Source organism: Oreochromis niloticus, linkage group LG3 (genome assembly GCF_001858045.2).
Source record: "Oreochromis niloticus isolate F11D_XX linkage group LG3, O_niloticus_UMD_NMBU, whole genome shotgun sequence".
Classification (NCBI taxonomy): Eukaryota; Metazoa; Chordata; class Actinopteri; order Cichliformes; family Cichlidae; genus Oreochromis; species Oreochromis niloticus.
In genome coordinates this window covers 87,151,810-87,173,787 of record NC_031967.2, presented here as the reverse complement: position 1 = coordinate 87,173,787, position 21,978 = coordinate 87,151,810, and the positions used below count along the sequence as shown (strand labels likewise).

The following is a 21,978-nucleotide window of genomic DNA, read 5'->3' as shown; positions in this document are numbered from 1 at the left end:
TCTATAACTTGAGCAGCTAATGCTGTCACGACTGGGGGCAGCAGTCGTATAAAGGTGAGAAAAGAGGATCCAGGGGCAGACAATGGCGGAGGTGCAAGTGGGATTTATTAACAGTGAACAATAACCAAGATATGGGCAGAACTAAACATAAACATAAACCTAAACTGGGAAACCTAATACAAACGGGAGGACCTAGAGCGGAGAGCAGAGAGACCCGGAGAAATACGAAATAACATAAAGTACACGGAAACTTCACAGAGAAACACAGACGACGCAACGAGGAGCACAAGCAGAGACGCAGTATAAATACACACAACAGGTAATCAGGAAATAGCAGACAGGAGGGGACACAGCTGGAACTAATGGACATAACGAGACACAAACCTACAAAGTAAAACAGGAAACACACAGACTGTTTTACACAACCAACTGGGGACACGACAGAACACAGAAGAGAGGCACAGGTAGGGATGAAAGAAACAACTCAAGCCCTAAGAACAATTACAAAACAGCAGAAACTGGAAAATAATAACAATAAACTCAAAACGCTGGGTCATAGACCCAGGATCATGACAAATGCAAAGTAGGCCACTTTGCTCTGCTAAGGATTTGTGTGACCATGATGGAAACTATGATGTTACGTGTGTGTGCGTGAGTGTGATTGTGTGTGTGCGTGCAGCTGTTGTGTTGTTGCTGAATCGTTGCCTCAGGGGTGAAAGTTGTCTGGGTGGAACATGAAGACTAACAGAGACTGTAGCTGTCAGCAGCCACACACACTTTATATTCTTCAAATCAACATCACAGTGAAACATGTTCACTGACAGCTCAGCCTTCAGCATCTTATTCATGCTATGATTGCAGCCGTTCCCCAACTCTGTGTTTATCTTTAACCCAAATCATCAGAACATGGAAATATATAATCATCACCTCAAAATGATGTGACTGAAAGGATGCAGCAGTCTGTGCTCCACCTTTCTCCACACCTCCAGGTGGAGAACATGGATATATGAATCTCTACAGAGTTCTTTGAATATTATTCGTCTTATCAGTTTTCAGTGAACAAAAATCCTCACAGAGCCAAAATAACCACTTTGTATCCAACATAACTCAGCTGGACTCTGATGCTCCGTATAACAGCCACACATTTATTCTGACATTTATTCTCTGATATTTGCTCTTCAGCTTGAGTCTCCATCAGTGGGAACATTTCCTGATTCAACTTTTCTTCTGTTCAAATCAAACTCCATGAGAATCAAAGTGTGAATCAGAGTCCTGATGATCAGATTCTATAGAAACATGGAGACTGTAGAGGATTTACACTCAGTGTGTTCATTTGTTCCCTTCAATAAAAATCAATCAGTTCATCAAATAAAATCGACTCAGTTTGATTGACAGGACAGATGATCAGAGGTGCTGAGTTTTTACCACCATCATTGTTACAGGGACAGAAGTATGGGTGGAGTTTGTGAGTGAAGGAGAAGCCAGTAAAGGAGTAGATCAGAGCTGCAGCACCTACATCATAAAAGGAGACCAGACCCTCCTCATAATCCACAAACACCCCCACCTTCTCAGGACCAGGATGAAGACAGAGGGGGACTGGATGACCAGCATTAGCTTTGTACTTATTTCCATTTCTCAGCATCACAGTCCAGAAACCATCCTGAGGACTCAGTGTGATTTTTCCCTTCCTGTTGATCGACTCTGTAGCCACTCCTAAAGTCCAGTCAGTCTTTCCTTTAACCTGAACCTCAAAGTAAAATCTGCTTGAAGAGAAACTCTGCTCTCCTAAAACACAAGCACAGTGAGAAAATCTCTCTGGGTTGTCTGGAAGATTCTTCCTCACATCACTGTCACGTACTTGTTTTCCATCATCAGTCAGGATGAGATAAGGGTGTGCTGTATCAGGATCCAGAGTCACATCCACCTCATGCTTCTGCACCCTCTTCAGCTCAGCCTCAAACAGCTTCTTCTTCATGTCTTTCCCGAGTGTCTCTTCCAGCTGAGCCACAGCTCTCACCACAGTCCCCTCATATGATGGTGGACGGACTCTGACCTCTGTCCAGTCCTTGGTGGGTGGAGCAGCTTTCAGGGAGGAGAAGCTTTGAAGGAGGTGGAGGTGGTCTTCAGAGCATGAGATTTGCTCCACCTTAGAACTTCTCTCCATCAGCTCAGAGATTTCCAGTTCCAGATCTTTGATGAGACCTTCAGCCTGTTTCTCTGTAGCTTCCTGTTTGTCTTCGATCTCCTTCATGAGCTCCTTCAGGCATCTCTCAACAGACTCCATCAGAGCAGTGAAGGCCTGAACACCTTCTGCCTTCTGTCTGTCTGCAGCATCTTTACTCATCTTCACCGACTCTGTGATCTCCTGGATCTTCAGTCGTCTCTTCTGGATCATCTGCTGAATCTCAGCCTCTGTCTTCTCCAGCTCTGCCTTCTTTCCTTCATATTCTTCTCTCAGAGGAACAAACTCGTGGTTCTTGTGGTCTAAAACAGAGCAGAGCATGCAGACACATGTCTGGTCGGTCTTACAGAACAGCTCCAGAGGTTTACCGTGCTTCGTGCATATCCTGCCTTCCAGGTTCTCCATAGCATCAATCAGCTGATGTCTTTTCAGAGCTTCCTTTGTCAAATGATGCTCCAGGTGAGTCTGACAGTAGGAGGTCTGACACACCAGGCAGGACTTCAGGGCCTTCAGTCTGGTTCCAGTGCAGACGTCACAGGGAACTTCTCCTGGTTTGGCAGCTTGTTGCTCGGAGCTGCTGCTGCTGGCTTTCTGCTGAGCTTCACGTCTGAACTGAGCAACCATCTCAGAGATGAAGGTGTTGACCCTCAGCTGAGGTCTAGTGTAGAAAGTCTCTTTACACATGGGACACTGACACCTCTGATTCATGTCCCAGTGCTGTTTGATGCAGATTTTGCAGAAGTTGTGTCCACATGGTGTAGAGACTGGATCAGTGAACACATCCATACAGATGGAGCACAGAAACTGATCTTCAGATCGCAGATTGCTGGCAGCAGACATGTCTGCACTCTGAGGGAGAAAGAAAAGAAACATTTGATTCAAAATTCACTTTAAATTTCATTTTTAAAAAGAGAGAAACAAGCGTCAGTAGTCTGAGGAGCTTGGAAAGAAAAGCGTCTGGACTTCTTTAAGTTTCTTGAAGACGTTTCATCAGAGAAGCTTCTTCAATTCTCAGAGTAACTGGTGGAGACCCAGCAACACACTCAGACACAAACTGGTTCATCCCAAAAACAAACTTAACAACGTAGTGTCTGCCGTACACTGCAGCGTCCAGATGAACAGAATCAACTTTTGGGGATGAACATAAATACAGTCGTTAAAAAGATGTGAAATTGTTTCTCTGACTGAGGAGGACAATGAATCATATACGTCAGAAATGTGTTATTAAATGTTTTATCCAGTATATTAATGGCATTTATGAGAACATCTTATTCAGTGGTGTCTGTATATTTGGTCCATTTGTGCCATCATTAAAAACTGTCCTGCATTCTCTCACAGATACTGGAACATCACAGGTCCTCACAAACTCAGGATATGGAAGAAGACGACCTTTTCCAGTCACTCGCTGGGATACATCATTCATATTATTATGGATCCTCAGAAAACTTTGATTTATTTTTGTGTTTCATGCATTTGTTTGTCCAAATCAAAGATTTATGTTTGTAGAGAAGAAGCCAACATGATAAAGTAAATGGTAAATGGCCTGTATTTATATAGCGCTTTACTAGTCCCTAAGGACCCCAAAGCGCTTTACATATCCAGTCATCCACCCATTCACACACACATTCACACACTGGTGATGGCAAGCTACGTTGTAGCCACAGCCACCCTGGGGCGCACTGACAGAGGCGAGGCTGCCGGACACTGGCGCCACCGGGCCCTCTGACCACCACCAGTAGGCAACGGGTGAAGTGTCTTGCCCAAGGACACAACGACCGAGACTGTCCAAGCCGGGGATCGAACCGGCAACCTTCTGATTACAAGGCGAACTCCCAACTCTTGAGCCACGATCGCCCCTAAAGCCTATGTGTAAAAATGAGATAAGTGAATTTTGTTAAGATCAAAATCACATTTAAGGAGGATATCCTCTATCCTCCAGTTTGCTTCAAATAAGCTTTGGGATTAAACAGCATAATCTATGTTTGTGTCAAATGACATGTTTGATCCAGTTCAGCTTGAATATCACAGCTGATGTATGGAACTCTAACATATTTAAAGCCTTGATTATCAGGATGATTTAAACACATCTGTTTATATAATGAGATTTATGTTTCCACACAAAGTTAGAACGTGAAGCATTGACGGTTTTCTGAATGATTTAGGAACATCTGTTACACTAAGGCTACGTTCACACTGCAGATCTTAATGATCAATTCCAATTTTTTGATCAAATCCGATTTTTATGTCTACATGTTCACACTACAAATAAACTGTGACAGCAAACGTGTGACTGCTCAAACCGGCCCGCATGCGCAAAAAGATGTCACACTCAACGCGCTCTGTTTAGACCCTGAGCAAAAAATATTGTTTGACTGATGGCCTTAATATAAAGACTTGTTTTGGACTTTACGTTTCCCAATTTGCTTTAAGTTATAAAGTTATGTTGTTATTTACATATGGCCTAATAATTATCCTTATTGTTGTTTTAGAGAGGAGCGGTGCTTCAAAGGATAGTTGCGGATTTCTGTCAGAATCTGCAGATTATACGTTTCAAATAAAATGTTCATGTTTCTCAAACGTTGTCTTCCCAACTGTTTCACTAACATCTATACTGGATGGACAGGAAGTGTTCACAATGTCTTCTCCGGCACTGATAATTGGCGTCTGTCTTGTGTCAGTGGCGTAAAAGACGGATTTAATGCGACATGACCATTCAAACAGCAGACGCTTTCTAAAACATCAGATGTGTATCGGATTCAGTACCACATACGAAAGTGACCCAGGTCAGATTTGAAAATATCGGATTTGTGCTGTTCACTCTGTCATACCATGACTGAATATGGGTCGCATAGGGTCAAAAAAATTGGATTTGATGCGCTTTCGCCTGCAATGTGAACTTAGCCTAAGTGAGATAATCCCTCATTGTAAAACGTTTGAATGACTTTTTTAAATACTGACCAAAATCTACTGGTTTACTGCATCAAAGGCATTATATATATATCAATGAAGTATATATAGCTGTTTTCACATCTGTAATCCTTATAATCAATCAGATCCAGAATCAATGTAAAAGGAACAGGAAGCAATGAATGAACAATCATCAGAACAGGAAGTGATGAATAAACCTTAATCAAAACAGGAAGTGTGGAGTCAGTCTGAAGTCCAGAGCATAGATTGAGTCCACAGTCCTGAGCAGAGCCACAGTGAGACTGTTTGAAACAGCAGCTCGATGTTCCTACAGTGGATCTGTGGATACATGAGCAGATTTCTATGGATCCAGTGTGACTGTGATGAGTCAGCATGAAGTGAACAGAGTGAAAATTTGTGTAGAAACAGGAAGTGTGATCAGCTGCACTCACCACTGTTGCTGAGAGAAACCTGATGGACTCTGGTGAATCTTCTTTTAGAGACAAACAGGACTCGACTGCAGCTCTGCTGCTGCTCTCTCACACTTTCACTTCTGGAAAATGACATTGAACTTCTCGTCTTTGCTCCACCTCTTCCTGCCTCTCCCTTTACAGGAAACAGGCAGTCTGTACTCAGGGGCTGTGTCCGAATTAAGAGACCACACGCTTGAAGTACGCGCACTACACGTATTACGTATGGTACATACTATGAGTCAGAGAAGTGCGGAAGTGAGAGGCTTGTGAAATTGGACGGTCTAGCCTGTTCAGGTTGCCTAGCAACCATGATACTAACCGCGAGAAATGTTACATACAGCACTGTTTGACAGAAATGAAGGAAAAAAAATGTTTTGTTGGTCAATCATTTTTGTCATGACATCACTTTGATTAGTTGAGTATCTGAGGTTGAGACCACAGGACTGTAAAACATGATAGTTGTGCTTCATTTCTGTACTGAAGTCATTTCAAGATTAGTTAGTAAATAACAATTAGCTAATGTTGTTCATGAGACTAAAGTCATCTCACTTTGGTAATGTAAATATAATATGGCCAATATTATATGTATTGTCAGATTATTATGACATATATATATATATATAGATAGATATATATAGAGAGAGAGAGCTGGAAAGGATTGCAACTGAATGGGCCATTATGGAAAAGATAGTTGCATGTGTAAGTGATAGTGCAGCCAATGTCAAGAAGGCAATGGGTGACATTCTGCACTGGAACCATCTAAATTGTTTTGCACACATTTTGAATTTAATTGTCAGAAATGGAATCCAGCAGTCTCAAATTCATGAAATTATCAGAAAGGTAAAAGCAATAATTGAATATACACGCTGCAGCACAGTGGCTTCTGCTAAACTGAGAGAGACACAGCAGCAGATGGGACAGCCCTAACTACGACTGAAGCAAGATGTGCCAACCAGGTTGAATTCCAGTTATTACATGCTGAAGCGGATTGCAGAAGTGAAGGATCCCCTCATTTCCACCCTGGCCTTGGTAAATCCACAGCTGACAACCCTGTCACTTGAAGAGTGGGAGATGGTCAAGGAAACCTGTGAAGTCCTGCAGCCTTTTGAGGAAGTGACTGTGGAACTGAGTGCCGAAAGGTATGTTAAAATAGTGTTATAATACATGTATATATTTCATGTTGTGTCATTACATTTAAGATGTTACTTACAACAGCTTACACTTAAATGTAAACTGTAAAATGGTTTTATATGACAATGTATGCTTAATGCACTGCACTGCAGGGGCTGTAACTGCATTAAAAAGCATGGAACTATAGTCTTTCCTTTATTTCTCCTCAACAGGTTTGTTACTGGATCAAAAGCCATTTTAATGGCAAGAGGGCTGCAGAGGGTTACTGCACACAGACAGAGAAGTCCTTCCATCTATCACCCAATCCGCAACATGGTAGACATCCTCATGGCAGAAATTGTCAAACGGCTGGGGGGGATCAAACAAGTGAGCCTGCTTGCAGATGCTACACTTTTGGATCCCAGGTTCAAGAAGCATGTATTTTTGCATGATAGACATGCAGAAGATGCTGTAACAAGAGTTGTGGGAGCTGCATCGAGGTCCTTAAGACCACTGCCACTGGCAACATCCAGCACAGAGGAAGGAGAAGGTGTCCCACAGGCCAATCCTTCCACTGAGACAGTGCCTGTGATTTGGGCCGATTTTGAGGAGCGGGTTGCATCACTGAGGCCAGGAGTCCAAAACCCCTTCACAGAGGCAATGCTGGAGATTAAAGGATTCCTGTCAGAGCCACTCCTACCCCGAACATCTGACCCCCTGGAGTGGTGGAAGTCCCGTGCCACTGTCTTCAAAAAAACCTTTGATGTTATGAAGACGAGACTCTGCATAGTGGCAACTTCCGTTCCATCAGAGCGGATCTTTTCAAAGGCAAGACAAATAATTACAGACAGGAGGAACCGTCTCAGCCCTGGAAAAGTTCGGGAGCTTATTTTCCTCAATGCCAATCTGTAAGGGACAATTAATTTTGAAGTGGACTAGTACTTTTGAATGCATTAATCTGTGAATTTTATTTTTTTTATTTATATTTTTTATTTTGATTTTATTGATTCACATTTCATTTTCTATCTGTCAGAAATTTCATTGATATTCTATTGAAATAAAAATAAATGTTCCCTTTATTTCCCCTTATTTATTCTTTATTTTTTTGCTCTTTTTTGCTCTATAAAAGAGTTGTTTTTCTTTTTCAATCACTCATCTTAGCAATAGGGTTTACATGAAAAGAGAAACAAATTAAGTTTGCATGAAAATGTACATTTTTTGCACTCTCCTAGCAACTGACTCAGTGACTCAAATGACTCAAAACACCCGATTCATTTTGGTGAGTGACTCATTCAAACTCGATTCACTAAAAGGAATCGAATTTACCATCACTAATAGTAATAAATCACAGCAATAGTACATTCACGTAGTTGTAAAAAGCATGATATTATATTAAGTAATCCAAAGTATTCAGAATACGTTAATCTCATTGAGTAACGTAACGGAATATGTTACAAAATACATTTTGGGTCATGTATTCTGTAATCTGTAGTGGAATACATTTTAAAATTAACCTTCCCAACACTGGCTGTCGGCCGCGGTACTATGCAAATTGCAGAATATTTTTAAGGTTATCTGCTATAAAAAGCCAGGCCAGGAAAATCTCCTTGTTTTTCTGTTTTATTCTCAGTTACTTTGACACAAAAGCATCTGCTGTGATGCTCACACCTCTGATGAAGTTGCACATGTATCAATACTGATAAATGATCAGAATTATAATATTTCTGACTGTTTTAGGCGAAATCGAATCAAATCAGGACCTCGTGGCAAGGCAATTTTATTTGTATAGCATACTTTCAACACAAGGCAATTCAAGATGCTTTACATGATTAAAATTTGAACACAGAAAAAAAAAACATAAATCGCTTAGAAGATTAAAATATAAGAAAGCATTTACAATAAAACAATAATAAAGAAAATAATTTGTATGAAAATTAAAAACAAGCAAGTAAAAAATAATAATAGGATCATAAGCAAGTATAAATAGATACGTTTTAATTTTAGTCTTAAGAGTTCAGTGACTCTGCAGCTTTGCATTCTCCTGATAGTGTGTTCCAGATGTGAGGAGCATAGAAACTAAAAGCTGCTTCTCCATGTTTGGTTCTGGTTCTGGTTATAATCTGGCTTAATGAGAGCATGTAAATGCTAAATAGGAGGGGCCCTAGGATGGAGCCCTGGGGGACCCCGCATGTGATTTCTGTCTTTTGTGATAAGAATTGGCTAATTGACACAGAAGTTCCTGTTCTTAAGGTAGGATTTGAACCAGTCGAGTGCCGTACCAGAGAGTCCGACCCAGCTCATGAATCGGAATCGAATGGATTATAGAAATCAGTGATGATACCCAGCCCTAGTGAGCAGCCTAGGCCCGACAGAAGTGGATGTAGCTGTGGGTAATAAGAAAAGATGAAAGAACTATTGATAACTTTTTTGTTCATTCATCAATCTCTGAACACTGAAAAAGTGTCCCCTCTCCCCACTGCCTTTCAGCGGCAGGCAGCAGCAAACAGGTCGTCAGAGGAGGCCAAGATAATAATTAAGTTTAACACTGTCTACAATATTACTAAAGAGGGCCAACGCACTTTAAGCACAAGCACAAGATTGTTAGTTAATCATTTACAAATCAATATTGTCTGTATGGACAGCAATTTTCCCCTAAAAAAGTGCACATGTAAAACTGCGGTGTTAAGCGATGCGGTTAAAAAATTTGGGTGCGCCTAACTTTTGTGCTGGTGCGCCTAACTTGTGGCAAAACCGTGGCAAAAAGTTAGTCTAGAGCCTTGTATTTACATCGGACTTCTTCAAAGGGTCAGTTCACCCAAAAACACTAAAAACCTCCACCGTCACCTGTCGCTCTGCCTGGAAGTGGACTGCTGGAACAGCAGTCTGTTCACAGAGGGGAGGGGCCGTGACAAAACCAGACAGAAGTGTACTCTGATCCAGGCGGCACGTGGCGTCCATGACTTCCACGGCCAGAATCTAACCATCAGTTTGTGTTTCTGCAGGTGGCTCTGCTCTCTGATTGCATCCTGAGCTATGATGTCATCGGTGACGCTTCATCTGCAAAGGTGAGGTTTGATGTGTGTGTGGTGATGTCACAAGGTGGGAAGGTCTTCTGGGAGATGATGTGAACAAAAGGCCGAATTGTAGCGCCTCCGCCAGGCAGTGTGTTCTGAGAGCGGGGCGCCGTGACCGAAGCGTTTGTCTGATTCCAGAACGTCACGTGACCTGACAGCTGACTGAGCAGATCGGGTCACGTGACCTAAACAGTTTTATTCCCATGTTCAGCAAACTTCCTGTTTTTCTTCTTCTGCAGTTTCCTGATTGCGTCCTGTGTGACCGCGGTGTCAGGATGGTCTGTGGCTGTGCCGCAGTAAAGACGAAGAGTTCTGACCATGCCTTCATTCTGGAATAAGGTGCTGTGGACTGATTAAACTAATATTGAGTTATTTGGGCATAACAAGGGGCGTTATGCATGGTGGAAAAAGAACACAGCAGTCCAAGAAAAACACCTGCTACCTACAGTAAAATATGGTGGTGGTTGCATCATGCTGTGGGGCTGTGTGCCCAGTGCAGGGACTGGGAATCTTGTCAAAGTTGAGGGACACATGGATTCCACTCAGTATCAGCAGATTCTGGAGACCAATGTCCAGGAATTAGTGACATAGCTGAAGCTGCGCCGGGGCTGGATCTTTCAACAAGACAACGACCCGAAACACTGCTCAAAATCCACTAAGGCATTCATGCAGAGGAACAAGTACAATGTTCTGGAATGGCCATCTCAGTCCCCAGACCTGAATATTATTGAAAATCTGTGGTGTGAGTTAAAGAGAGCTGTCCATGCTCGGAAGCCATCAAACCTGAATAATCTAGAGATGTTTTGTAAAGAGGAATGGTCCAAAATACCTTCAACCACAATCCAGACTCTCACTGGAACCTACAGGAAGCGTTTAGAGGCTGTAATTTCTGCAAAAGGCAGATCTACGAAATATTGATTTTGTTTCTTTTTTTTTGGTGCCCAAATGTATGCACCTGCCTGATTATGTTTAAACAATTATTGCACACTTTCTGTAAATCCAATAAACTTCATTTCACTTCTCAAATATCACTGTGTGTGTCTCCTATATGATATATGTAACTGACATTTTTTTATTGTAACAACCAACGATTTATACAAGGTTGCCCAAACTTTTGCATCCCACTGTATATAAATACATTTTGATTTCATTTGATGAAGCTTTGAATGATTTGTCAAGACATCTCTTCCCTCCAACCTGGACCCATTTCAGTTCACATACCGGTCAAACTCCTCAACCGATGATGCATTTGCAGCTGCCCCTCACTCAGCCTTCACACCTCTGGACACCAGAGACTCATACGTTAGAGTGCTGTTCATTGACTTTGGTTCAGCTTTCAACACCATCATTCCCCAGCAACACAAACTGGATCTACTGAGCTCACCTTATTCTGCTAACAAGTGTGAGATGAAGCTTTGACACACGACACAGAGATTTTTCAGATGCTAAACACACTTTATTGAAACAGAGACAATCATCAGAATAAAGTGATACAGAGCTAATTGAACAGATTGATTGTAGGATCAATGATCGCTGGTGGAGACAAACCTCTGAGATCACAGTGATTGAACATCATTAAAGAAAAAAAACATCATCAAATCTCTGGGTTTCTGCCCAGTGAGCGTGCTCACTTCTGTTACCATGACCGCTCTCACTTATGATAGCACAGGTACACAGGAGCAGCTCTGGGGTTGCCTGTGTTGAGGTTTTCTGGGTTCACTTTGAGCCCGTCATTCTCATACGCCTGCTTAGCTGCTGGGTCGGCGAGCACGGTGATGGCCTTGATGGGGGTGCTGCCACTGTCTTTCTTGTACCACAGGAACACCTCCTTTCCTTTGGTGCCCTCGTTCAGATCCTGGTTCACGATTTCATAGCCTTGGTCTTGAAGGCTCTTTTGCTCGATGTCACCGGAGGAGATTTCCAGCTCACTGATGGCGTCCTTGGGGTCCGTGGTCTGACGGTACCAGATAAAGATGTAGGGCCCTCCTGCTCCCCTGTTGGTGTCTTCATCCACCCGGATGTAGCCATCATTGAAGTTGTCCTCATCTTCCTCAAATTTAGCAGTGGCCTTGATGTCACAGATGTAGGTGGGGTTCTCTCTCTTCAACCACAGATAGATCCAGTTTCCTCCAGCACCACGGTTCAGGTCACAGGCCAGTCTCTCCCAGCCCAGTTTATACTTGTAGGGTTCATCTGCTGCTTGTACAGACACATCGAGTTTCCTGATGGGAATATCGTACTTTAAGGAACCTTTGTAGTACCACAGGTAGACAGGGCCTCCACATGCTCCCTCGTTGAGGTTTTTGTCGATCTTTTTGAACCCTGCACTGGACAGACCCGTGGACATCTCATCGTTGAATGAAATCTGAATCCTGGTAATTGCATGGTCACCTTTTTTGTACCATAGGTACACAAAGTTTCCCCCGGCTCCTTTGTTCAGATTAACAAAGATTTTCTTGAAGCCTTGTTCACGGAGTGCAAACTCCTCGGCTTTGTTCAAAGACACTTGGAGCTCAGCGATGAAGGACATTTTGAGTTCCTGCACCAAACAGATTTGATGAAGAGTCAATCCAGATATAAAATGGTTTTAACAAGTGAAATCAGGACAGTATGTAATAGTAATAATGGCAACAGCCCCGAGTAAGAAAGGAAAAAATGCCAACAGATCAATCTGCACACAATCACAGTATTCATGTTTTTATGATATTACAGTCTTTACTCTAAGCCTGAAACCATTAAACTGAACCCAGAGGAACATGTGGGAAAAATAGCTTATTACCACCTTTGATTAATAAGATAATATTAAAGTGTTAGGAGATCATTTTAACCAAAATAAAATAAAGAGCGAAATGAGGACGCTGAGTGAATGGAGACAGACTTACGTGTGTGCAGACGTGGTCGGCTAGATGAGGTTTGCTGGACGGCTGCTGATCTCCTACAGAAAAGTCCACATTTAAATACACAACAGACATGTGATTATAGTCACAATGCCAACACACGTGACTGATCATAAACTCAAGAAAATCATGGGGAGCTGTTTAGGATTGTAGTGGAATGACTGATGATGATTATTGTGAGTTATACTGAAAAGGAAAAATAATAAGCGTTAAATAAACAAAGAGGGGTTCAAACAATTACTGATTATGTCTTTAAAGTTTTATGTGTTCATCATTTCTGTCTAATGAAAGAAGTCAGAGTTTGGGAAATGAGGAAATGAAGACAGAGTGGAAAGAACTGGCACAATCAGCACTGTGGCAGCACAGCTGATCTATGGACTCTTTAATTTCATTTTCATTTCATTTCTCACATGAACCTCCTACAGTTGTATTATCACACACAAATCTACCAAATTCGTGTTTATCTGTAGTTTTGCTTTAGAATGGGACTTTTCTGATTTTGTTTCCTCCTTCATAAAGTCCACGTTGTCCATTTTGGGTAACCACCATAAAAAAGATAAAGATTAGTTTGCTCAGTGCTCTGGCATTGTAAAGTGAAGCTGGAGCAGACCTAACGTTTCAGCAGACTAGCATACACAGAATAAAATGTGTGATTATGAAAGTGTTACCGGACTAGGCCAGTACAGAGTGTTGGACTCTGTACTGGTTTAGTTCTTTGGATAGAATGGAAGCACTGGGAGTAGTGGTCACCAGAAGCAGGTTTCTAAAAAGAGAGGAGAGCAGTGTTAATCCAAGGTTTTCATGCAGGTGGGAGCTGAAGGTTACTGCTGGTGAGGTGGGGAAAATGCAAAAGGAGAACTTACTTGAGAGGCGTGAGTCAGGGTTCCGAGAGGAGGGTTACCAGGTGAGAGTCCAACAGGAAAGATGATCCTGGGTCCTTTGTTCCTGTTCCAATTTTCCTGAGGTCTGGGAAGAGTGAGACGCAGGGGGCAGGCAGGCAACGCCCCAGAGGTTAGAGCTGGAAGAGTAACATGGAGCCAACCAGTGTCGGGAAGCCAAGTGGGTAAACAGGTGAACTGGGAATTCTGAACAAGGCCAAAAACATCTGGAGACAGCGTTGTTAATACGTCGAACTACTAGATACTGCAACTGAAACACGGGGAGCCAATTTATCACTGTGGGTAAGTAGATCATTTGGAGAGTGGAGGCTCGAGTTACTCATGAAATACTGCTCCTCAACTGCCAGAGGATGAACCCATTCCTCTGTGAGCTGTCCTCCGGCAGGCTCTGAGAAGCCATGCAAACAGGATGGCTGGGTGACTGTGAGGTGAAAGCATAGTCTGCCATCAGGGACATTTGGTACAGGTGGGTGGAGCATCTACCAGTTATGTACTAACCAGGCCCTGAGGTGACAGTTGATGAGCGCCTCGTTCCTTTCAGAGGTCGCTGTCCCTTTAAGGTGTACATTCCAAGCAAACAAGGGAAATATAAAATAAAGATCTTAGTAGCATGTGATGCCAGGAGCAGCTATGCCTGGAATATGCAGGTCTACATGGGGAAATGCAGTACTGGAAGGGCTGAAAAAAAAACAAACAAATAAAAAAACAAAACAAAAAAAAACAGGGCATGTGTATTGTGCTGGACATGAAAACCGGTCTCCAAGGGTGCAATATCACACATGACAATTTCTTCACATCACATGCTCTTGGTCAGGAGCTGCTGAAAAGAAAGCTCACCATGGTAGGGACAGTGAGGAAGAACAAGTCTTAACTTCCCCCTGCACTGGTATCGATCAGAGGAAGAGAGGCAGTCTCATCAAAATTTGCACTGACACACACACTGTTGTGTCATATGTTCCCAAGAAGAATAGAAATGTCATCCTGACGAGCACACTACACAAAGATGCCGCTGTCAGCACCACAGAGGACAGGAAGCCCCTTGTGATCCAGGACTACAACAAGAACAAAGAAGGCGTTGACTGCCTCGACAAGGTAAAGTTTCATTCATCATGCATTTTATTTTATTTATGTGAATCATAGCGTTTTGTGTACAACAGATTGAATTTTGTTCCCAATCTCTTATTTATTGTTCCTGTTATTGTATCTTACTGGTACATACACCTGCAAGGGAATGAAAGCAGCTGGCCCGTGGCACTGTTCCATGAATACACACACACACACACTCACAGACACGCAAATGTACACACTCACAGACAAGCACACACACACAGACAAACAGATACACACACAGACACACACACACACACACACACAGAGACCCACTGAGAGTAACAGTAGAGACCCGAGGAAGAAAATCACATTCCGGGAATAAAACACTGAGACGTTTCAGAAGCATCTGACAGTAAACATTAGTGTTGTGTGTGCAGCTGCCAACAAGAACATTTCTCTGTGCATTCAGCAGCTGGAAGTATGATATCTACTATGATACTCCGAGTGCTTGTGGGCAACCAGTAAATATGATTTTGGGGAAATGAACGGGGGTAGTGACTCTTAGGTCTGAGTTCAGACCAAGTAAATATCAGTAACCAGTTAAAGCCAGAAACAGTGCAGCGCCGTCATGAAACCCGAAGTTCTGATATTGTTCCGCTAGGAAGCGAAACCTCAGCGTCATTTATCTGTCTGATGGTTTCTTGTGTTCTTAGGTTGATCCTGCCAGTTAGTTTAGGTTTTTTCTTCTCTTTCTAAGAGAAAGACAGCCTTTGTGCTTGGAAATGTCCCCAACTAGGACTAATATTTATTTATTTTTGGAACAGTGCACTTAAAGAAAACCTGTCAGGTGTCATCCCTGCAGGGATGATATGCTTTGATAATAATAATTTGATATATTATTAGTATTATTATTATTATTATTATTATTATTATTATTATTACATATTTTATTTCAAAGTGCCTTTCAGTACATTCAGTGACACTGTACACAGCTGAATAATAAAAGCAACATCAAAGCAAGAAGTTTACACAATCATAAAATGATAAAACAGATTTAAATTAGCAGAGTGGAGAGGTTATGTGACAAGCTATTTTGAACAGGTGAGTTTTGAGAAAAGTAAGTGATATTCCTTATATCAGGAGGAATTCCAGAGTCGAGGAGCAGAGCAGCTGAATGCCCTGCTCCCCATGGTGGTAAGATGGGGGACAGAGAGAGAAAGAGAGTAAGAAGATCTGAGACACAGAGATGGTGATCTGAACCAAATCAGAGAGAAATGGAGGAGAGAGGAGATGAATAGATTTACAGTTTTTTCTGAATGCTTAAACCCTAACTGTGATTCTTATAGCACAATTTCTAAAATTATTAATACTTATAGCAAAACCACTCACTGAGTTTGCAAAACTAAAAGCACAAACACTGCTTTGCACTCAGTTTGCCATTTTGTAACACACACTTTGCAAACCTGTAGCTACAATCCACTGCACAGCACTCTTTTTGCAGAACTGTAAACACAACTCACTGCTTTACACTCAATTACCAAATGATCAACACATTGTCTGTTACAGTTTTTTCTGATTGCTTAAGCACATTTTTTGTAACTATTGGCTATTTTTGCACAACTCTACACACAAATAAGAAAACCTGTCACCCAATTATCAAAACATTGTAGTTCTCTTGCAAAAGCGAACACAGCTAGATTAACTCTTCACAACTTCGTAAAAATGGTGTTTTCGTATCAAACAGTACACAAAAGCCATCATCTACTAAGCACACAATGAGCCAACTGCACACTGATGGTATGAATACAAAACACATCTGGCTTTTGCTTTCTCTGTGTACAGATGTCAATTTGAGGTCACACTTTTGTCATAGTGTCATGTAAACATACAAGGATCCAAACTTCAAGTATTGGTGTTTATTCACACTCATCAAAACCAAGACAAAGTCAGAACACAAAATAGGAATTTCACAAAAAAAGGAAAAAAAAGACAATCAGCCTACATCATGTCGTCTTTCTGGGTCCGGCCACAAAATTCCGTCCACATCGCATGCGATATCCTCCAGTCCAAGGCACCGGGGAAAATATCTCCTTGAATGCCGTATCCAGGCCTGACATGATGCCTGGTCAGTATCTCCACATGCAAGTACACGACTTAGTGTAGAAATGCTTGCACTGTGTATATTTTGAAAGATGGTGTCATTATCAATTATGCACTGCTGTATTTCGCGCAGTCTTATTGCATTATTGGCAATCACCATGTTCACTATATGGGTCTCTTGCTCTGGAGTGAACATTCTGCCTCTGCCCCCAACATCTGGACGTCTAGCAATTCTGTAAAGTAACAATTTCAGTATTTTTGCATGTATGGTACTGTTGTGTTTCTCATTAGAGTATGGCAGTGCTACAAAGTACTTACCGATTCTCATTTCGAAATGTCCTAATGATGCCTGCCACAGTGTAGCGGCTCAGTTTAGGCTGAACCCGTTGGCCAGCTTCCCTCAGGGTCATCCCATGGTTGATGACATGGTCCACTATTGTAGCTCTGATGTCATCAGTTATTCTGTTTCTTACTCTTCTTACCCTTCCTCTTTCCCCTCCTCATCCTCTTCTTGCTCCTCCACGTCCTTTTCCTCCAACTTCTTCACCTCCACGTCCTCTCACTCGGCCTCCTCTGATTCTCACTCTTCTCACTCTTGCTGCTCCTTCCATTGTACTCCACATAGACAGCTTACCTGTGGCCTGTTTATAGTGCTTAGGCTGATTGCAAAGTGGACTAATTTTCTAAAACAGTTTTCACATGTGAAAGTGTGCCAGACAGTTGGCAAAATAGTGTTAATGATAGCCATACATGTGTATAATTTTGCGAGGAGTGTGTTGGAAATTTGGTAATTGAGTGTAAGCAGTGAATTGTGCCTACAGTTTTGCAAAGTGTGTGTTACAAAATGGCAAACTGAGTGCAAAGCAGTGTTTGTGCTTTTAGTTTTGCAAACTCAGTGAGTGGTTTTGCTATAAGTATTAATAGTTTTAGAAATTGTGCTATGAAAATCACAGTTAGGGTTTAAGCATTCAGAAAAAACTGTAATCTTGGAGCTGTGTGCAGCTTCTTATTACCAGGTGAGAATATGTAACAGTCTGTAGATGTGATGACACTATGGAGCGGATCTCCTGTCTGGTTCTGCACAGAAAGCTGATGTCACTGCAGCTGCTAATATGTGCTGCAGCCAAGCCTACATGAGAGGCTGTGCTGTGGAACAGGGTGGTGCAGGTGGTGTTATCTACATTTGAACATTAGACAACAGTCATATGAAGACACTTGTTAGCTAAAGACCTACAATAAGAGAAAGAGAGCAGCAGCACTAGTGCAGCAACAGCAGCTCATGTTATAAAAACACTGATCAATGATTTGACTGTAACTGCTCCAACTGTCTGTGTCAGTGATGCTGTTGGAGATGAATGTTTCAGTAACACTGACTGAGACTGAAATGGTTTAACACTTGTTTCATGTTCAGAGAGATTTGACTGTTAAATGTCACATATTTCTGATATATGTATAATACATAATCATGCTGTTACACACATTCATATTTGACTGTTACTGTATCATATTCAGTCCTCGTCTTACACTCAGGTGTTCATCGCAGTCACAGACGTGTCTGTAGTTGTTGTTGTCAGTGTGTGTGTGTGTGTGTGTGTGTGTGTGTGTGTGTGTGTGCTGCTACCTTTCATTACATAATTACCAACAAGAATAAACTGTTAATTACCACCAAAGAACAGCTCACTTCCAGATGTTACCTGCCAAAAGATTTTGTCAAATGTTTATTATCAACTTATTTTTTATTTTCCAACCTAAATATCACCTGCTTTAAAGTAGCTTGGTTGTCTAGCAGTACTAGTTTCTTACACTAGATGGCAGTGTAGGCTTTGGTGTGTGTTTGATCACTTTGTGTTTGTCTGTTTCTGGTGTGATCACAGCTGAGACGTGTTTGGTTCTGTGGGCCTTTCAGTTTCATCTAAAACCTCCTGAAAGTCTGAATAATCGTCACCTTCGCTGAGATCAGACAAAAGCACTAACTAACAATAACGACTAGTAAGTGCCTCGGTTACCAGAAATTACAGTCAGAGATAAGTATTTATGAAACCTCAGAGAAATCAAACTTCATAACATTTATAGAAGCAGAATTATCCTGTATGTTCATCATCTGAAACATTATTATGATCTAAATACTTCATTAATCATTTTCTAAGTAATAAACCTGTAATTTACAACCATAACAGCTCCTAAATAACTGCTCTGTCTGTGATGTAATACTTTAGACATATAAACTGCTGTCACTGATGATGTTCTGAACTTATTGATCCAGATCTTTTAAATCTGTCTTAATGTAACCAACATGTTCCTACGTTGTGTCTCACAATGAAAGGTCAAAGAAACAAAGAGCTCCAAGTCATTAACTCGCTCGCTCCAGCTGCTACAACCAAATGCAAACAGTAGGGAAGAGGGTTAGCTCCACCCACCACAACTTCCAAGCTAGCAAGAATGATCTATTCATGCTAGCATAGACTGTGCCTGTAACACATCTGTGGCACACACGTACTACACATTTATAGCATCTAGCAAAGACACAATGATGACAATGATTGAACTAAAAACACAATCAGAAACATCAGGGTGGCTAAATATACATTATATGTGTGTTGTACAGTGTTGGGAAAGAAATGACACCGACCTCTCCCACAGGGGAATTGTAGAAAAGGGGAGGGGCCAAAGGGGTACCCCAAAATTTACAGGGTTGCACCAAAGAAGAAGAAGAAGAATGAGGAGGGGCTCCAACTGATAATAACCATAAGTGCAGACTTGGAGGTCCTGAAAGTATAAAAGGACCAGTTTGGGTCTGGTTCCATTAATAAACTACATACTAATGCTCACTATTGTGTCGTTATTATAAAGTGTGACTAAATCCTCCCTCTGGATGGGAAGAGTCCATGTGTCAGTATTCAGACACCTGGCTTGGGTTTCTGCAGCTAATGTGTCACCTGTGAGGACTCTGAGACAAACCCACAGCATGCAGGTCATTTCTACATCTGTTGGTGTGGCCTCAGTTTCCCAGCATGCCTTGGCTGTGCTCATGGAAGTGAATGAGGGGGAAAGATCTGTCCTGCTGCCCTGTCAGTACTCGGATTTCATACCTGGTGATCTCAGAGGACAAAAGCAGCGTTACAGCGGCGCACATCGATGAGAGCTGATGCTCTCAACACTTCAGACCTCCGCCTGTCTCTGAGAAAACCAACAATGGCTGTCAGCAGCAACTACACCTGCTCCACCAGTGCTGGGAGAGAAGAGCTGAGACTGACAGCTCTTTGTACAGGTCAGTACTGCAGAGGTCAGAGGTCAGTTTGCTGACAAACCATTTAAAAACATTTTTGAGCTAAAATCCATGGAAGTCACAGAGGAAAGAAGAGACACTGCAGAGAGGATCCAGAATATTTGATGTTTTCTGATGACAGTTAAAGTTTCCAGCTATCAAAAAGTGTAACAGCGCAGCCTTCATGTCCTTTCAGTTCTCCATCATTAATGATGACTGTCCGTTATAAATCATGTTGCTAGTTTTCTAACTCAGTCCATGTCTTCACAGCAAACTTCTGTCCCACACTTTCTGTGCTGAGTCTTCAGGGATTCTTTTCACTTGGTGCTGAACTAACTTTAATGAATTGGGGCTCCAAAGAAACCCCAGCCCTCCCTAAACAAGGCTAACAAGCAATGCAACAACTCTTTGGGCTCTCTGTAGTGTAGCTATTAATCACAATCAGCTTTACTGACCACAGATATGCACACATGACACCTTCATGACAGACACTTACTATATGCACAGCATATGCATGAGGACTGACTATAAATATCTACAGAGCCACTTCCTCTATCTGCTGGTGGTACATACCTGTCCTTCCACCATGGCTGCTCTCCTTGCTCCTCCTCTTTCTCTGCTTTCTGCTGTCTGAGGTTTTCACTAAGTACACGGTCAGTTGTGGCTGATGTCTGTGGTCTGGTCCTGAACAGTGGTTCTGCTGACACTCACTGGTCCTCTGACTCGTTCCTTCCTCGTGTCAGTGCTTTCAGTCTTCTCCTTTGGCGAGCTCATTATCCCAGCTGGGTATCTGATCAGGGCGGCAAGGTGCAGGTGTTGATTGGCCACAGTCAGATCCACCTACAAGCATCTTTGAGGGAAACATCCTGGTGGCAAAAGTAGCTGAAAGTCACTGTAGAGTGTAGCTAGCATACAGCTAAAGCTAAGTCATTTCAAATAGTTCTGTTCAATTCTAGTTATCAGTCACGTCTGAGCGACAACAGGAAGTGCTGTGGACTTTTGGAGGAAACAGAAAGTTCATGTTGATGTCACAGCTCATTGCTCGCCCAGATCTTTGCACATCTGTAGAACTTTGCTGCAGGATGCAAAGCACACGTGGCTACAGGAAGAGTTTTAGCTCCAACTTTGTTGGTTGGGAGCTGAACATGAGAAATCCTCAACACCAAGACTGATCACAAACACACAAAGCCCCGGGTCCACTCCACAAACTGTACGTGTCTCATTGAAACACAAAGTGACCAAACAACTATGTTAATAAGGTGAAAGCTGGTCTGAAGTCATTAGTGACCATCACCTCCTCTGTCTCCACCCGCCTGCAGGCCTTCACCTCCTCATTCATCCACAGTCTGCCTCCCTCTGCTCCATCAGCTGACGTCCTCTGTACAACTACCTGCTGTGTGCACATCTTTGATTTCTTCTTCTTTTTATCCTGCAAAGCTCAAACTTCACTATAATACAAAGACGTTTCAGAAACGCTGCACTGAGTGAAAGATAACAGCAGTGACCTAAATGAGTCTCCAGCGTATTCAAATAGATTTTCTGTGAAGCATTAAAATCAAACTTTTGTTTCTCATCCTTTCAGTTTTGTGCTCGTGCTGTTAGTCTGAGAAGCTCCTTGTTTGAAGTCAGCTCAGGATCATAAAAAGTAAAGTATAAAGTATAATTAGTATAAGTATAAGTAGTATAAAGTGGTTTTAATTTGTTTCTTTATTCAGTGGTACTCAGTCAGTACATATTCAGTAAATGCAAATTATTTACATGGCAGTGCACTTCAGGCATAAATCTAGACCCCCTCGATAAAACATTATGGTTCATTCCCACAACCCACAGCTTTACTGTGTTCCAGCAAAGTATCCAATAGCAGTGACAACTCCTCCACAGTAGCAGGTGGGATTTTTCTTTTTTGAGGACGGATCCTTTTACCTTTCAATACGGATGGTCTGTTTATGTTTTGATCAAGAGCCTTTTTTTGGGTAGCTGAAGAGGAGAAGTCTATCTTATGGCCAACCTCTGACTGTATC

At 42.1% G+C, this 21,978-nt stretch overlaps 2 protein-coding genes, 2 long non-coding RNA genes and 1 other non-coding gene across 7 annotated transcripts; 2 read left to right on the top strand and 3 right to left on the bottom strand.

Moving 5' to 3' along the window:
* Nucleotides 1-69: 69 nt before the first annotated feature.
* Nucleotides 70-18,173, bottom strand: LOC100693045 (E3 ubiquitin-protein ligase TRIM21-like). Of its 3 annotated transcripts, XM_025905870.1 has the most exons (3): nucleotides 18,170-18,173; nucleotides 14,343-14,345; nucleotides 70-2,879 (listed from the first exon to the last, which is right to left on the bottom strand). In XM_025905870.1, coding segments are annotated over exons 2-3 (1,539 nt in total). In that variant the 5' UTR covers nucleotide 14,345; nucleotides 18,170-18,173; the 3' UTR covers nucleotides 70-1,342. The 3 variants fall into 3 exon arrangements, with proteins under 3 accessions (XP_025761655.1, XP_003459640.1, XP_025761654.1); XM_003459592.5 differs by lacking the exons at nucleotides 14,343-14,345; nucleotides 18,170-18,173 and adding an exon at nucleotides 5,542-5,693 and having other exon boundaries at nucleotides 70-3,031; XM_025905869.1 differs by lacking the exons at nucleotides 14,343-14,345; nucleotides 18,170-18,173 and adding an exon at nucleotides 5,308-5,423 and having other exon boundaries at nucleotides 70-3,031.
* Nucleotides 9,784-9,885, top strand: LOC112846596 (small nucleolar RNA SNORD89). The gene has a single exon (XR_003219605.1). It is a non-coding gene; the product is annotated as a small nucleolar RNA SNORD89 (small nucleolar RNA).
* On the bottom strand, nucleotides 11,181-12,681 carry LOC109201608 (uncharacterized). Its single transcript, XM_019357377.2, has 2 exons — nucleotides 12,629-12,681; nucleotides 11,181-12,285 (listed from the first exon to the last, which is right to left on the bottom strand). Exon 2 carries the CDS (start codon nucleotides 12,274-12,276, stop codon nucleotides 11,398-11,400), a length of 879 nt encoding a protein of 292 aa, XP_019212922.2. The 5' UTR covers nucleotides 12,277-12,285; nucleotides 12,629-12,681; the 3' UTR covers nucleotides 11,181-11,397.
* LOC112846409 (uncharacterized) lies at nucleotides 14,369-21,411 on the top strand. Its single transcript, XR_003219341.1, has 3 exons — nucleotides 14,369-14,634; nucleotides 19,695-19,960; nucleotides 21,277-21,411. It is a non-coding gene; the product is annotated as an uncharacterized LOC112846409 (long non-coding RNA).
* On the bottom strand, nucleotides 19,906-21,323 carry LOC109201656 (uncharacterized). The gene is made up of 2 exons (XR_002061722.1): nucleotides 21,252-21,323; nucleotides 19,906-20,747 (listed from the first exon to the last, which is right to left on the bottom strand). It is a non-coding gene; the product is annotated as an uncharacterized LOC109201656 (long non-coding RNA).
* Nucleotides 21,412-21,978: the final 567 nt, after the last annotated feature.